Source organism: Microcebus murinus, chromosome 8 (genome assembly GCF_040939455.1).
Source record: "Microcebus murinus isolate Inina chromosome 8, M.murinus_Inina_mat1.0, whole genome shotgun sequence".
Lineage (NCBI taxonomy): Eukaryota > Metazoa > Chordata > Mammalia > Primates > Cheirogaleidae > Microcebus > Microcebus murinus.
The window spans coordinates 26,330,001-26,346,252 of record NC_134111.1 but is presented as its reverse complement, the minus strand read 5'-3'; the positions used below and the strand labels follow the sequence as shown (position 1 = coordinate 26,346,252).

The following is a 16,252-nucleotide window of genomic DNA, read 5'->3' as shown; positions in this document are numbered from 1 at the left end:
TCCCTCCATGACATTCACAGAAGCTCTCCTCCATGAGGCAACCGAGATTGCTTTACTCGGTTCACCTAACCATCTTAACACAAGGCCTCTGCAAAGTTCACCACAGTAGAGAAAGAGCTATCCAGAACGGCTGCTAGGTACTTCTGTCTGAAGGTGACACACATCAATTCATTGACTGGAACTTTTCCTGTGGCCTGCTGCAAGGGCATGAATGTGGAGTTTTCTGTGTGCCCAGAAAGAGACAAGAACTGGATATTGATGAAAACAAGTAATGTTTATCACTACTCATCTAGGCTCTGGAGTACAAAACAGATATCATTTATCCTTCCTTCGTGGAGCTGTCAATCCAGAGTGGAATGCTCCTAGGAACACTATACCATCCGTAAAGAGCCAGTTTTCTGCCCAAGCAAGGCAAGCATCTAAATTAAAGAGATTGCATTCAGTACATCTAGGAAGGGGTAACAGTTCAGTATAAGTGACAAGTATGGAGAGCTTAGAAATCCTCAATAAATATTTACTGAATGAATGTTAAATGAGGAATAAGAAGAAATTTAGCTCTAAGAAACTAAATGGAAATGCAACAGAGAGAGAACAGATATAGGAAGAAAAAACACATGGAAACAGTTTATGCTTTTCAAATGTTCTGAATAATATTTGGGAATAAAAGCTGTTCTTGCTGTATCTACTGCTTCCAGTAAGCTTGAAATATTTCCGCACTGGTCTCTTCTGCCATAGTGGGGGTGCGAAGAAACGAATTCCCAGCCAGACTGTTTCATTCTTATCTACTCAAGAGTATGGAAATCTGGGGGAAGCTTGAACCCTGACTCATCTTCTGGAATGTTTTGTGATGAATGAAGTTGGCTTGATTGGCAGCTGTCAAATGTAGAGGGATCTCAGGAAAGGAGGAATTGTGCTGCTATAAATACTGAAAATGTTACAAGGTTAAGCAGAACATCTACTAATACAATTTTATGGTGGAATATTAAGGAAGGATGGTTTCTTAAAAGCATTAAAATGATTTATATAGAATATTTAAAGAAAAGATAGAAAACATGAGGAAAAAAAGAAGCATTATGACAACTCCTAGAGATAATCCCTGTTAACAATTTGGTGTACTTCCAAATTTTCTAGACACACACATCCATTTGTCTTACAAAAACAGATCATATAGTATATATTACTCTGTCATCTCCCTTTTACCCAATAGTATTTTTTGAATAGTTTTCCATTTCAAGAAGTGTATTTCTGCAACATTATTTTTAATAGCTACATGATCTTGCATCATATGTGTGTATCAAAATATATTTATTTATCATTCCATTAGGTTGTTTACAGATGGTTGCCATTATAAACAATGCTGTTATGAACATACTGTAGCTGAATTTCTATGTGTATATTTTATAGAATAACTTTTCTAAATTGGAATTACTGGGACAAAAGTTAGTATTTACATTACTGAACTACCTTAAAAGATGGTCTCAATTTACATTCCTAACAGCAATGGATGAGAACGGAAGAGTGAGCCCATAAACCAATAACTGTGGTTGTGAGAATTGAGTATATTATTAAATGAGTGTTTAAACTTGACAGCTGTTAGCAGAAAGGGGCACTCAGTATATTATCTTTAAATCTCCCATCCTATGTATTTAATGCTATACGCTAAAATCATACATATGAAAGTTTCACATTAGATTTCTTAGAAAAGAATTTAAGATAGATTCACATATTATGCTAAATGGGTTTATTAATATCCTGAGTTGTGGGGTAACATCCATGGATGACCAGTTGGATGTCTAGAATGAGTTACTCACTCAGGAAAATATATTGAGCTCTGCTACTGAGTATCATCATGCCTTGATATATGGCTGTGGCAAAATATTTGTGCACATCTTTAATGATTGAATGTTAGGCAATTTTCCATTTTTCTAAAAAGAAAACGCAGAAATTTTTTCAGCTAAATTGACAATATTAGACTTTGAATGACACAGATGAAATAATTGTGGGTACACTTATAATATGCAATCTACTAATTTAGACATAAATAGTACTTTAAAGCACATATCATGAGAAATATTTCTAGAATTGTTTTTTCTAGTATTGCTTTTATTATATATAAATATATATATATTATTGCTAATATTTCTAGTATTGCTTTTTCCCCACTCTTACGTTTCATGAAGCAGTTCTGATCCAACTCCCTCTCCCATACATTCTTGACTTCAGAATGGTGCCACCTTCTCAGGCAGCTGGCCTGTTTTCACCACCTGTCATCTGGAATTCAGTCTGAGTGGTTTGGTGCACAGGACTTTGTGAAACTGTGTATGATGCCATAACTGGAAATCTTTTTCCCAGCTATAAAAATCCACTTACTACTTATGATCTCCAGTAACCACTTACCCTATTACTTTTTTTAGTGGTCTTTAAAATACTTGTTTTCAACAACATCCAGCACTTAGAATTGTTAGGTCATGTCTCCCAAAATAATTACCTACTCAGTATTAAATTCCTTTGCTTCTGTTTTTACCAGCGCCATCCAGTGAATGACTGCTAAAACTAGCCGAAACTCTCATCACTTAACATTGTTTCAGGCTAATGCATGTTAACTAAACAGTACTGTGTTCAAAATAAAGTAATTGAGAGAGTGCCTGTATTATGAGAGACTTCATAAGAACTTTAGTTTAAAATGCCTCTTTTTCTGAGCGATAATTTTGGGGAAGAAAAATCTCACCTTACATTCTGCCATATGTTACGGTTTAAACAAAAAGAAAAGGGATTCACACAAATCTCTTTTGTGTTCTTATGCAAAGTGACTTGACTATGAAAGCTTTTGTTCACCTATAGGAAATATCTAGAGAATACAGCAGGATTGTGATGCATTTATCTTGTATAGAAACACTGAAAATAGAAGTTTATAGAGCCTGCTGCTTTGAGCATATTCACATCGGAATCTTTTAAGAACTACAGCCTCTACCCGATTAAGCCTCCTCCCAACTCAAAATCTCATCTACTTTTACTTTGATACACAAAAAAAGGCAGAAAATATTTAGAATAGATGGTCTCTTGGGTATCCATAGCCAAAATTTTTGGAACTCAAAATGAAAAATTTAGAGAACTGAGTGGCTAGATTTCCCTATAGTGTTACTCCCTCTCTAAGATATATTGTTATATTGTTTCCATTGTTTTCATCTTAGCATTTCCAAGAGAATCAGACTAGAAGAACATTTTATAGATTAGGTGGCAGCTATTTGATTGATATGGTTGAAGATAGCATATGGTGTATTCTTTACTTTTATACTGTTTTGAATCTTTGTTCTTGCCCACAGTAGTAGTATATATAAAAACTATCCAAAAACTTCCCAATGGCACATGTATGTAATGTACATCATCTTAAAAAGCGATGAACATTTTGCCAATGCATTCTTTAGTATTTGAAATAAATCAAACTGAGAGATGTAGAGCTTAAAATAAATGGCTATAGAATTTAATTCTATAAGATCTTATAATTTCATAAGATTATAAATGCTGTTTTAAAATGTTAATTAGAAAATGCATTTGTTTTAATTCATGATACTGAAAATATTGACTGAATTGTGAATTAACACATTTAGGGTTGCAGATGTCATTTTTCTTGAGATTTTCTGAATGATGTAATTTTCATATTTCATATAGCAGTTTGATCAATTTACAGATTTATTTTACATAATTAGTTGGTAAATGAGAATTTCAATTGCTGATATATAACTATTTTTACATAATATAAAAAAGAAGTTAAAATTCTGAATTATAAATAAAAAAACAAATATTTTGAAGACATCTGGTCCACATCTGTCTGAAATAAGATAATTTAAAACAGTGTAATTAAATGCAAGAAATACTGAAATATTCACACCTTAGGATGTTAAAAAAAAAACTCATTTCATCTTAATGTGATTTGTTGAATTGTAGATTTTTTTCTTTAATTTTAGTGTCCTTTACCCTCTCATTCTGTCATTTACAAAGAAGAGTGACAAGCTAAACAAACACAAAATAATCCATGTGTTTCAAAGCCTCTACTAAATGAAAGAATTATCTTTATTATTATTCTTTTATATGTTGCATAACTCCACTCCTAAGTCAATGCTCAGCGGACATAGACCCAGACCTATCCCCTTTTGATGTATTTATAATTCTCAATTCAATTATTTAAAATGAGAGATTAGTGAGAGGGTCTCTAATCTCACTCCCTAAATTGTGTGTGCCTTGTGGGCACAAAGGGACTCAGTAAATGTGAGAGGGAGGTATTCAGACCCATGGAAATGAAAAGCATCTTTGGTACATTCTCATGATCAGTAGAGAATCATCCTTTGAAGATTGTCCTTTTTTAAAAAAAAAAAATATGTTAAGTGGAAAATTAACCATTTTAGAAAAAAGGAAAATGTACATAAGATACATATTATAACCTATAGTACAACCTTAAGATGTGAAAAACAAGGAAGATTTCTCCTTGAATAAAAGGCTACAAAGCCTTAAAGCCTCAATAAAACTGGATTTTAATCATAACAGAGAAGTTTGCAGTCATGAAAACACTCACTGCTGATACTACAATGTAAGGTTGTAGGGAGAAATCTCTGCTTGGATGCCAGAGGCTCCCCTAACCCCCAATGGACCACAAAAAGATTTGATACCGTGAGAAGTGAAACCTCTTTTCCTGACACATACCCTAAAGTAACACAAGTTATATTTTGTGTGTTTCTTTCCAGGGAGCATGATAAAGATCCAGAAAGTTTTTTTAAGGTATTAATGCATCTTAAGGACTTAGGACTCAATTTTCACGTCTCTGTCCTTGGAGAAACCTTCACAGACGTCCCAGGTACCTCTTTTGAATTTTCTAATGTGTATTTTTATAGATGACATAAGCTCTACAACTTACGAATTAATTTCCATGTTTCCCTTTGTTAGAATAATCAAGATGAGCACTGTTAACCAAAAGATTATACGATGGCATTAAAGTCTGATTCAATTAAAAAAAATACTTAAGTAAGCATTCTTTGATTTAAGTTGAGAACGTGAAGTCATCTCTTTTATCAAATATAGTTTATACAATGCATCTTGATGTAAATAAAATATATTGCTTTAGGCATCTTAACACTTAAGGAAAGTGGGAATTTGTAATTGGATGTACAACCTCTCACCTCTGGGGTCACTGGTTTGAATCCTGCTCACGTTGGTAATGGCTGGAATACATTACCATCTGTTAGGTGGCCTGTGTAAAGCATTTTGGCATCTAACTTGTAATGGGGCATGGACCACAGTCCATATCATAGTTATCATTGATCCATACCTTTTTTATTGAACTTAAGAAAGACAAAAGTTGGAAACTGATAGTAACAGCTCTTGTCATTCTTAATGCCATGTGGAGCCTTTTCAGGGTCATTTCCTTTACCCTTCATCCTCACTGGTCATGTTTGGGTCAGTAAAATGACCATTCTCAGACCTTTCATAAGTGTTTAAGAATTTGTATCTTTTAAGTTTTGGGTGTTCAGTATTTTTTGAAAACCAAATACACAAGCCATAAAATTTCAAAAATTACCTTTGCCGTTGTGCATTATGACTCCTAAGGACCTCCTAAAGCTTGCTCTCACTTAGCAAGTACTTCTTGAGTCTAGTACAGTGTCAGGAACTGTGTTCAACTTGCATCTGAGTAGCCTCATCTCAGATGGCTCCCCTGCCCTCTGCAGCTGTGGGTACTGACCTGTCTCAGTTCCTCTAAGGCACCTGGCTTCTGTAGATCTTTGCACATTTGCCTGTTTGTTTCTATTTTATCCTTCTGATCTCATCTTGGGGGCATTTTCTTTCAATATGAAGCTTTGTCATGGTCTCTGAGCACTGCGTACTTTGTCTTCATGGTGCTTACCTCGGTTTCAAACTATATGTGTAATTTTTTCATTTCACACATACGCATGCACATACATGTACATATGTACTAGAATGTGGGTGCTAGGAAGAGAGGGACTGTGTCTATCTTATTTGTTGCTATGCCGCAAAGCCCAGTGCAATACCTGACACAATGCTAGAGGTAAGTGAATACTTATTAGATAATGAGTAAAAATAATAAAAACTCCCTGTCCTCAAGGAATTTGTAGTTTTGTTGAGGAAGGAACACTTGTGCATATGCATAGGAAACAAAGAGTGAAACATAAGATAATATAATTATATGTTAGTCATGACGCAGGTGACTTAGATTGTTACTTGAAGGGCTCGTACTTGAATAGCCTGAAAAGAAGGATTAAATTATTCCAAAAGGGGAAACGACATGGGCAGAGCACATAGAAGCAAAAATCTTAGATACTGTGTTTAAGTGAGAGAAAAACTTCAATGATTAGTGCTGTGAGGTCACTCATCTAAACAGAACAGAAGATCCTACTCGCAGATCTTAGTAAGTTGCTATGTACATTACACCGGTAGGGCGGGGCCGATATATGCAAGATCTTGATAACCAAAGTAGATTAGGTAAAGATAAGGATTAGGGGCCGGGCGCGGTGGCTCACGCCTGTAATCCTAGCTCTCTGGGAGGCCGAGGCGGGTGGATTGCTCAAGGTCGGGAGTTCGAAACCAGCCTGAGCAAGAGCGAGACCCCGTCTCTACTATAAATAGAAAGAAACTAATTGGCCAACTAATATATATAGAAAAAATTAGCCGGGCATAGTGGCGCATGCCTGTAGTCCCAGCTACTTGGGAGGCTGAGACAGAAGGATCGCTTGAGCCCAGGAGTTTGAGGTTGCTGTGAGCTAGGCTGATGCCACGGCACTCACTCTAGCCTAGGCAACAAAGCGAAACTCTGTCTCAAAAAAAAAAAAAAAAAAAGATAAGGATTAGGGAGCTGAAATCTTGAGCGGGGAAGAAATGTGATGAAACTTAATTTTAGGAAGCTGTATCTTGCAATGATATGTAGGCAGAATCTCTGTAAGCCCCTGGGGTGGTAACCCAAGTGTGATTTCTGTGAAGTGGTGGCAGAGGGCTTAGTGTGAGAGAGGGCTGTTCCCAGGGAAATACAGAAAAGAATTTGGTAGATGGATGGCTGTAGGGAAAGAAGGAAAGGAAAACTAGGCTCATTTGCAAAGCTGGTGAGTTCAGTTTTGTTTGTGCCAGCTTTGAAGAATTTGTGGATGAACTGAGAAAAGAGTCTCAAGGAAATCCATCCGCAGAAGACTTCTGAGCCACTTTTACCACTGGGTAATTTGAAACCACCGCTACAAAGAAGACTAGGTTTCTACTCAAAGGGTCATATTCTTGGGCTCCCAGCTCTCCTCTCCTAGACATTGACCTTGAGCTATTTGGAGCAATATACACCTTGTGCTCTGCAGTGACAGGTCCAGTCTTAGTGCACACTTTGGCTCCACTTCAGTGCAGACTTAGCACTGTGAACAGGGGATTCCACGGTGAACAGGACTCAGTGTCCCACTCAGGGAGCTCTGTCCTGGGGAGACACATATGTAATTAACAGGTAACTAGGATGCCGTGAAATACTTGGGAAGTGCTATAGAAGCCCACAGGAAGGGATGGCATAATGTCTATGTACTTCAGCCTCAGCTGGGGCTCCTTTCTGCTTCAGCCACGGGTCTATCTCTGTCATTTCAAATATGAATCAACTCTTCACGGCCACAGCACCTCACCTGGCACAGAGGAAGAGCCCAAGCGATGAATGGATGAATGAGCCTGGTACTTTCCAGGTTGTGCTTTTGGAAGGCCACTTTGCTGCTCTCTGCTCCAAAGGTTTCCTAACAGGCCATTCCGTGTACCTTCAGCCATTCTTACAGCCCCTCTGGTTTATTTAACAAACACTTACATTGCACTTGCTTTATCTGTTCTAAGCTGTTGAAAAATGTTAACTCTTTAACTCTTTGAAACCATCCTGTTCAGTATTACTATCTCCATTTTTTTCCCAAGTAGAGAAACTGAGGCACAGAGACATTAAGTAAGGCCACACACAGCTAGGTAGTGCTTCAACCACTATGCCTATGCTGCCTTTTCATGCTCTTGTTTTCTGATTCAACTGACTCTCTAACTTTAAATATTAATTTTTTCCCCCAATTCACTATCCAGCACTCCTGTTCCCTTAACTAGCTCTCCCACAGAAAGGATCACCTGGCAGGCAGACATTTCTTTGTCTGTTGTCTCTTCTTGGTACTATATTAGCAAATCTAAAACTAAGATCATAAAACCAACTTATATACCATGTGATACCAGCCAAAAGAATTGTACTCAACACTGTTAACATTTATAGGGAAGTAGTTTTCTTGTAAGTAACTGTAATAATGATTATTCTTACGCTTTTAATTGAAAGTTTGCTTCTTTCCTGGTCCTTTCCATGGTTATTTCATGTAATATTCATGACAATCCTGATTAAGTAGGCATTATTATCCCATTTTATGGGCAGAGGAACTGAGTCTGAAAGCTTAAGTCACTTTGATTATTTTGCCTGTGAGTCAAGCTTTTCTCTTTCACATACAAGCCTAGATAGAATGGAAAACCAAGAAAAGTTTAATATATGACAACAGGACCATTAATTGCTCTTTATCCAGCTTCATTCTCTTTCCCTCTCTGCAGAAGTCTTGAGGAAAAGTAGCCACCACTGAGTGATAGCGTTAGCGCCGGCAAGTTTCACTGCCCTTTTTGATGAAGCAAGCAGTCAGTATTAAATTTCTTTTGAAAATTCTAAAACTATAATACAGCAACTTTGTAGAGTCTCCATGCTGTTGATTATTTTCAAGTAAAAATTATGTTATAAGGTTTTTATCATCTTTTTTTTTTGGAAAGTGCATTAGAATTCAGATTATCAGTTATACTTTATGGCTGTATACTTTATAGCTCTTTTGTATCATCCCCTCATTTTACAAAAGAGGACAGATATCTAGAGAGTCAATGACTTTCACAGAGCCTCTGAGCTGGGCACAGTGGGTGAACAGGAAGTAGGCAGTGGTGAGGATAGGAGTAAACCTGGGAGTTGGTTCTTCTCATCCCTCATCAGTGCTGTGTTTGTTTGCTAAAGGTTTTCTAAATACCTTCTTTGTACCAAGCACTGTGCTAAACATTTAGGATGAAAGGGTGAATAAAGTAGGCATGTTCTGTGACATTTGGAACTTTTAGTCCCACTTCAGTGTTTTATCCATCACTTACTAGAACATTCCTTAAAAATGCTGGAACTGACATTTCTTGAGCACTTAGCATGTGCCAGGCACTGTTCTAAGCCTTTTATGCATCGCCTTACTTAGTCTCTTTACAATACAATGAGTTCACCACTGTTGGAATTACCATTTAAAACAGAAAAATAAGGCACAGGGAGGTTCAGTCACTTGCCTGAAACCACCCAGCCAGTCAATTAAGAAGCCACAAATGAAACCTCGTCACTCCACCTCCGGGGCTAATGCTGAGCCTGTGCTCTATTGGAAATCTCTGAAATCATCCCTATTTTACATGTAAGAAAGCAGGAGATGATATTAGGGGGAAATTTCTAGCCACTCGTGTGAAATCATTTCCATTTTCTCTGAAAATCATCTCCATTTTCTCTTTGTAAATGGAAAGTTAAATACACACACACACACACACACACACACACCCTCAAGTTCATTTCCTAACTATCTCCCTCCCTTAGATGGTAAAGTGAATTCCCTCTTCTTTCTTCTGTTTATGTTCGTCACAAGAAAGGCGTCCAAAGCAATGTGAAATGAAAAAGATATCCCAAATAACACTTGGTACATATTTAGTGTTCAATAACTATTATTTGAATGAATGAAAAAATGAGTTTGGCATAATAGAATAGCACAATTTACATACCTTATCAGGTATATAGAAACCCACATTGAAACAATTTTTGAATACTAGAAAGAGAATGAAAATAGAGAAGTTTTCAGGACAGACCCTGAGACTAAGCAAGTGTAAGTGGTTTTATATCATATTTTCTGTTTTAATATAGATGATCTTAATTTAGTGTAATCTTTTTGTTCTTCATCTTTGAGTTCTTATGTCAGGGTAAGCTGGGTTATGCTAAGGTAACAGATAATCTTAAAATCTCAGTGGCTTAAAACACATAAGATTCATTTCTTGTTCATATTCTGTGTTTACTGCAGATGAGCAGGAGTGTTCTACTCATTATTGTCATTAGAGGCCCAAAGCTCACAGAGAGACTCCCCCATCCACGATTTTGCTTTCCATGGTTTCAATTTGCCATGGTCAAATGTAGCCCAAAGAGAAGCAAGTATAATACAACAAGATATTCTGAGAAAGAAAGAGAACATTGCACATAACTTATATTACAGTATATTGTTATAATTATTATATTTTATTATTAGTTATGGTTATTAATCTCTTACTGTAACTAATTTATAAATTAAAGTTTATTCTAGGTTGTTAATCTCTGACTGTAGCTAATTTATAAATTAAAGTTTATCCTAGGTATGAGGGCTGTCGGAAAAGTATCCAGCCATAATTTTCATAATTTTTCATATTGCATGGCTTGATACTTTCGGGACAGCCCTTGTATGTGTGTTGTCTTAGTCTATTTTATGTTGCTATCATTAAATACCTTAGACTGGGTAATTTAAAAGAAAAGACATTTATTTCATACAGTTCTGAAGGCTGGAAGGTCCAAGGTCTAGGTTCTGCATCTGGGAAAGGCCTTTTTTTTGAAGGCTTGAGGATGCTTTATTGAAAAGGAAAACTCCTTTCTTTTGGGCTGCCTGATTACTCATCTTAATTCAGTATTGTCCTGTATGACAAAACTCTTCTGGCTCCAACACCCTGTAGGCAAGGGCCTTGTTGCTGATGGGGACTCTCTGCGAGTCCTGAGGCAGTGCAGGGCATCTCGTGGTATTGGCTCTTATGACAGACTCACTCTCCTGATAACGAACCCACTCCAAAATAACCTATTAATCCATTAACCCATGCATCACCTCTTAAAGACTCCCATCACTTAATACTGGTACATTGGGGATTAAGTTTCAACATGAGTTTCAGAGAGGACAAACATTCACAGTGTATCCTACATGGAGGAAAAAACATTGTATGTATAAGGTTCAGTACTATTTACAATTTCAGGCATCTAGTGGGGGTCTTGGAACATATCCCCCATGGATTAGGGGGACTACTATATTGCCTGCAGTCTTCTTGCTGGAAGCAATCCAGCTGGTATCTGAAGATGTATCTAGCAACTGTGTCCTGTAGGGCTGAGCAGATATGAAGTAGAGGGGTCTCTGTGGAAATGGAGTTCATTATCACTTACATGTGACTTGGCATTTTGAAAAGCTTCTAGTGGTTGTCAGCTGGGGTGGTTCCCCCACCTTCCCCCTGGGGACGTTTGGCAATATTCATAGACATTTTTCCTTGTCACAATTGTTGGGCAAGGGGATGGCGTTCCTGGCATCTAGTAGGTAGAAGCCAGGGGTGCTGCTAAGCATCCTACAATGCACAGGACAGCCTCCACAAGAAAGAATTATCCAATTTAAAATGTCAACAGTATGCAGATTGAGAAATTCTGATTTGTAGGAATTAAAGTCAGCAAACCAGGTTTAAGACTGGGTCCTGTAGCTTTCTAGGTTAACCTCAGCTAATCCATCCATGCACTAAAAAGGAGGAGATGGGTAAGGGAAATGATAATAAAACCACCTGCCCTATCCACTTCAGTGAGTTATAATGAGGATTTCAGCACAATTAGATTATTTGAGGGAAAGTGCTTTCTAAACTACTATGCAGATTTTAGTATAAGACTCATGGACTGACTTCCCTTCAGAGTTTGTATATGGAGTGAGCTTTTAATGTATTTAGGATCTAAAGGAGACATTAATGATGCTATACCTTAAAAGTTCATTTTATTTTTATTCAGAATATTAAAAGGTCATTCTGCTACATAAAGCATCTGCATAAGACTCCATGTTACAAATGAACCAAAAAGCCTAGAAGCTCCTCAATGCAAATATTTGAGTTTTGGCCAGTTCTCATGATAAGGTCACATTGTTAGCCCTTGAGATGCTTAAAAGAAGGGGGGGAAAAAAAGCAAAGTACTTGAAATATCAAATCAATGGAATGTGTTTTGTATACTTAATAATGTCCCACAAACGGTAATTATAAACAAAGTATTCTTTTCTGCAAACAATCAAAGCCTTACATGAGGGTTGCTCTTTCCATACTGCAGACATGGTGGGAGGGGTTTTAGCTTTAGACATCAGGGCAGCCAGAAAAGGTTGCAAGGAAACTAAAATCTGAACTATGGTTTTGGCAGATAGAAGTCTTTCTGGTTCACCTTTAATTTGAGGTTAAGAACAGTATGTGAAAAGCTTCTGGTTAGTATCTGGCATGACAATGGTTATTACTGTGATCTTGGCATATTTCTGATTCTTAGCTCTGGAGTCAAATGTTGGATAATTATATAACGTTTCCCTCCCCTCCCATCTCCTCCTTCACTAAACTCCCAGCTACTATCTCATTTTCAGCAGAGTAGCTACACTAAGCGGGAAATACTAGAAAGGCTGAAGGACACAAATAACTTGTATCTCAGTAATATAAAGGTTTAAAATTTTGCTACAAAAAAGAGCTCAGCAGAAGGAAATCTATTAATATATTATCAATATTGAATTATGAGATTATATTGAGGTGAAGTAAGATTAAATGAACTCATTCTTTCCAAACCATACTATTCCCTAAACCTATTCCTTTTCCTTGTAATTTTTTTTTTAATTTTATCACTATTCATTCCCCTAACATAGAATTATTTATTGAGTTTCTGTTATAGTCTGGCCCATGTGAAGTACTGTGGCTATCATAAGAAGAAGACATGGTTCCTTCCCTCTAGAATCTTACTGATTGGGAAACAAAATTGTTTATATAATTGCATTTTATTGTAATATACTCTTGTTTATATTATAACATTTTAAATAATTCTGTATACATTTCATAATGCTTATGAGCAACCCTAACAGCAATGTAGTGATTTAGATGATCAAACAAGTATTAACATCCCCAAGTTATAGCTAAGTCTCCCAGTACTTTGCTCAAATAAAGTAAACAACAGAACATAATGGGAAAAGTAAGGAAGATTCAAATAAACATAGACATGTAAGCTCTTGACAAAAGAATAAATCCTATAGTAGAAATGACTTTATCTCTTAAGATAATTTATGAATTTAACAAGGTTCCAATTAAGATACCAGAATTTTGCTTTATGTATCTTCACAAAGGGGTTCTAAACTGCAAACAAAATAAATAAATGAATGAGCAAACTATCAAAAAAATCACTTACAAAGGAACCATGAAGGAAAACATGTGGTACCAGATTCAGAACAGGTATGAGATGATAACTTGTAAAGGCATGCATTACAGAGTCAAAAACATGAAAGTAGAAAAATGGACAGAAATGAAGAATTCAGAAATAAACCCAACTGTGATATATATATATATATATATATAATATCTGACAAACTTAGGATAACAAAATTTAATAATATACTTATCCCAGCTCAAAAATATAATATTTTTAGTGGAAATAAGAAATGGAGTAAAATAAATAACTTATATAAACACACAAAAAATTAATTTATATATATATGTTTAAAATATAAATATAAAGAGAATGTATGCTTCATTTCTTATATGAATATATATGGACATATAAGAAATGAAACATATATTCTAAATATATATTATAGGTAAAGGTTTACAGCAGTATCAACACTATCGTAAGTACAATAATTTACTAAATTCTTACTCTGTGCCAAGCCAGGGCTAGGCTTTTACTCTGGTATCTTATTTTATAGCACGACAGTCCCTTCAGTGAGTATAACTACTCTCCCTTATGTAGTATGGGTGAGGATATTAAGGCTTTAGTTAAGTAACTTGCCCAAGGTCACACAGCTAATAAGCAAAAGAGATGATGACATCAGAAAAAATAAATACTAAAGCAAATTTTAGGGAAAAAAAACTTTAATGTTACCAGTAATGGAATACAGGTAAATACAAAGAATTTGTTAATAGGAGAGAGCAGTTGCATTGACCAAAGCAATAAAAATAAAAACATGTTGTAACTAAGACTAGCCAACCTGTGGGGGCAACATGTACATGTATGGTGATGGCAATGTAAATTATTTTTCCTGAGCCATATGAATTGCTGTACCCTTTGTTTGACTCAGTGATTTCATACCAGAGACTGTGCTGTGGAAATAATTCCAGGAAGAAAAACAGAAGACAAAAGTTATCCTTGCCTCATTCCCTTCTCTACTATCCCAGAGTCAGCAGGTCACTCAGATCCTATTCTTTCTTGATCCTGTGCCTCACTCTGTTTCTGTCGCCTCATTCTTGTTCTTGCCCTTATCTCCTGGGACTTTGACTCCTACAAAGGCTTCAGATTGGTCTCCTAAATTTGGAACACTGATATTCAATTCCTCCAATCTACCATTATCAGGGTCATTTCTAAATCCAGAGCATCTAAGAAGAGAATCATCATAGTATAACAATAAGTATCCATCTCATAGATTTTCTGCAGGATGAACTTAAATTTCCTTTGTAGCAAGTGAGGCTCTTCAAAATCCGACCCCAGCCTAGTTCCTCATGAATTCCGGTTCTCTTTGCCATTTCTGAAATACATCTGTGCTGTTACTCCCTCCTTGTCTTTTGTTATTTGTTTCTTAAACTCCTCTCCCCTCTCTCCCCAACATAAACACACTCATACCCTTCCTCCACCTGGCAAAATTCCAACTCTAATGTTGCTTCTTGTCTTATACCTTCTGTTTCCTTTCCCTTCCTTATTGCTTCATAGCACCCATATCCATTCCATCAGTTGCAAAGCACGTGTCATGCTGCATGATGATCACTTGTCACTTGGCTGATATAATGGGACCATAGTGTAACTGACCAGAAAGACACACTGTAGGTGAAGAGTACAACTTGTGAAATGGAGGAGTCAGCAGCACTCCTAGTTAGAAGGCCAAGCTACCCTGGCCCAGTTTTCACTGATACCCTGACAAGGGCAAGGTTCCCATTCAGTGCCTGTGAAGCTCTCCTTCCCTTTTTCTCCTGATGCCCTTCCCTCCCAAATGTTCAGGAGGATCCTGAGTAACTGCTGATAACTCAACTCTTATTCCTCAGTGTGTCCTGTGAGAATCAGTCTTTTTCTTATGGTCACTCCCAGGCGTGCCATCTCCCAGCATAAAGTCTACTCCTGCAGCTTCTGTAAGTGGAATATTTATCATTTCTACTGAAACCAGAAGATTCCATGCAACTCTTAAGGCAAGATTATTTATCCATCCTACTGGGAAAAGACCATGAAGATAATATGTTCCAGAATACAACTCCCAAAACATCTCTCAAGAAATTGTTCTCAAAAGTTATAACTATGAAAACATTACTGGGGAAAAAAATGCTCTTTCATTTTCATAAACTGTCCTCAAAGTTTTTTTTATGAGAAATGTGCCCTTGGGAAGGACACAAGGAAATAAATCAATTAATGGAAAAGATCAAGACGAATTTGAGAACAGACTCTAGTTTTGAAAGCTTTTAAATGCATATATGAGTTAGGGTTGATAGGAAATCTTAGAATGTAGCTGCTATACGTGGCTTTGAATTTCTATAGTTGTACATGATCCTGATTTGGAGTGTGGTATGGTCAAGATAATATTTGCCCCAATAAAGAACTGTGGTGGAAGGCCTGCCTGTTTTAACATTCCTATTTCCTGAATGCCTATCAGAGCAGGAATCTGTGACAGAAAGCAGCACAACAGAGAGTGAATATCTGGATCCAACTAGTCAGCTTTTCCAGCTATATCTCTCCTTGCCTAAATTGTTACATTTGTAAAATGGAAACCATCACGGTTATATGCTGCGGTGGAATGCACACTATCCTGGAATTTATAAGGCTCAGGGTCTAGTTCCAGCTCTGCCACTGATTAGCCATGTTGCCCCTCTCAGCCTTACTTTACTCACCCATAAAATAAAGTCATCCAAAAGAAGTTAGAACCAGAAGGGACCTTGGAGATTAGGGTTTCTCAATTCTTAAAATGGGGTGCATATACCCACTCCCAAGGGGATTTCACAGAGTGACACTTTCTAAAATTTTTATTATGAAAATAGTAAGTTATGATAATTATACTTTTTCAAAACCCATCTTATTCCTCACCATTCTGATGTCTGTTTGCATTCTCAATCTAACTCAACCCCCATCTGCAGGCAGTTGAGAACCATTGAATTAGGCCAGCCACCATGGTGTGTGTTTTTGATCCTGTCATTACCT

The 16,252-nt window shown here is 36.7% G+C and overlaps 1 protein-coding gene across 1 annotated transcript in view; it reads left to right on the top strand.

Annotated features, from left to right (window-relative positions):
• Positions 1-16,252, top strand: part of QTMAN (queuosine-tRNA mannosyltransferase) — a 361,975-nt gene that overhangs the window by 329,156 nt on the left and 16,567 nt on the right. Inside the window, 1 exon segment of the mRNA XM_012744761.3 lies at positions 4,740-4,849. Within this exon segment, the coding sequence (XP_012600215.2) occupies positions 4,740-4,849 (110 nt within the window).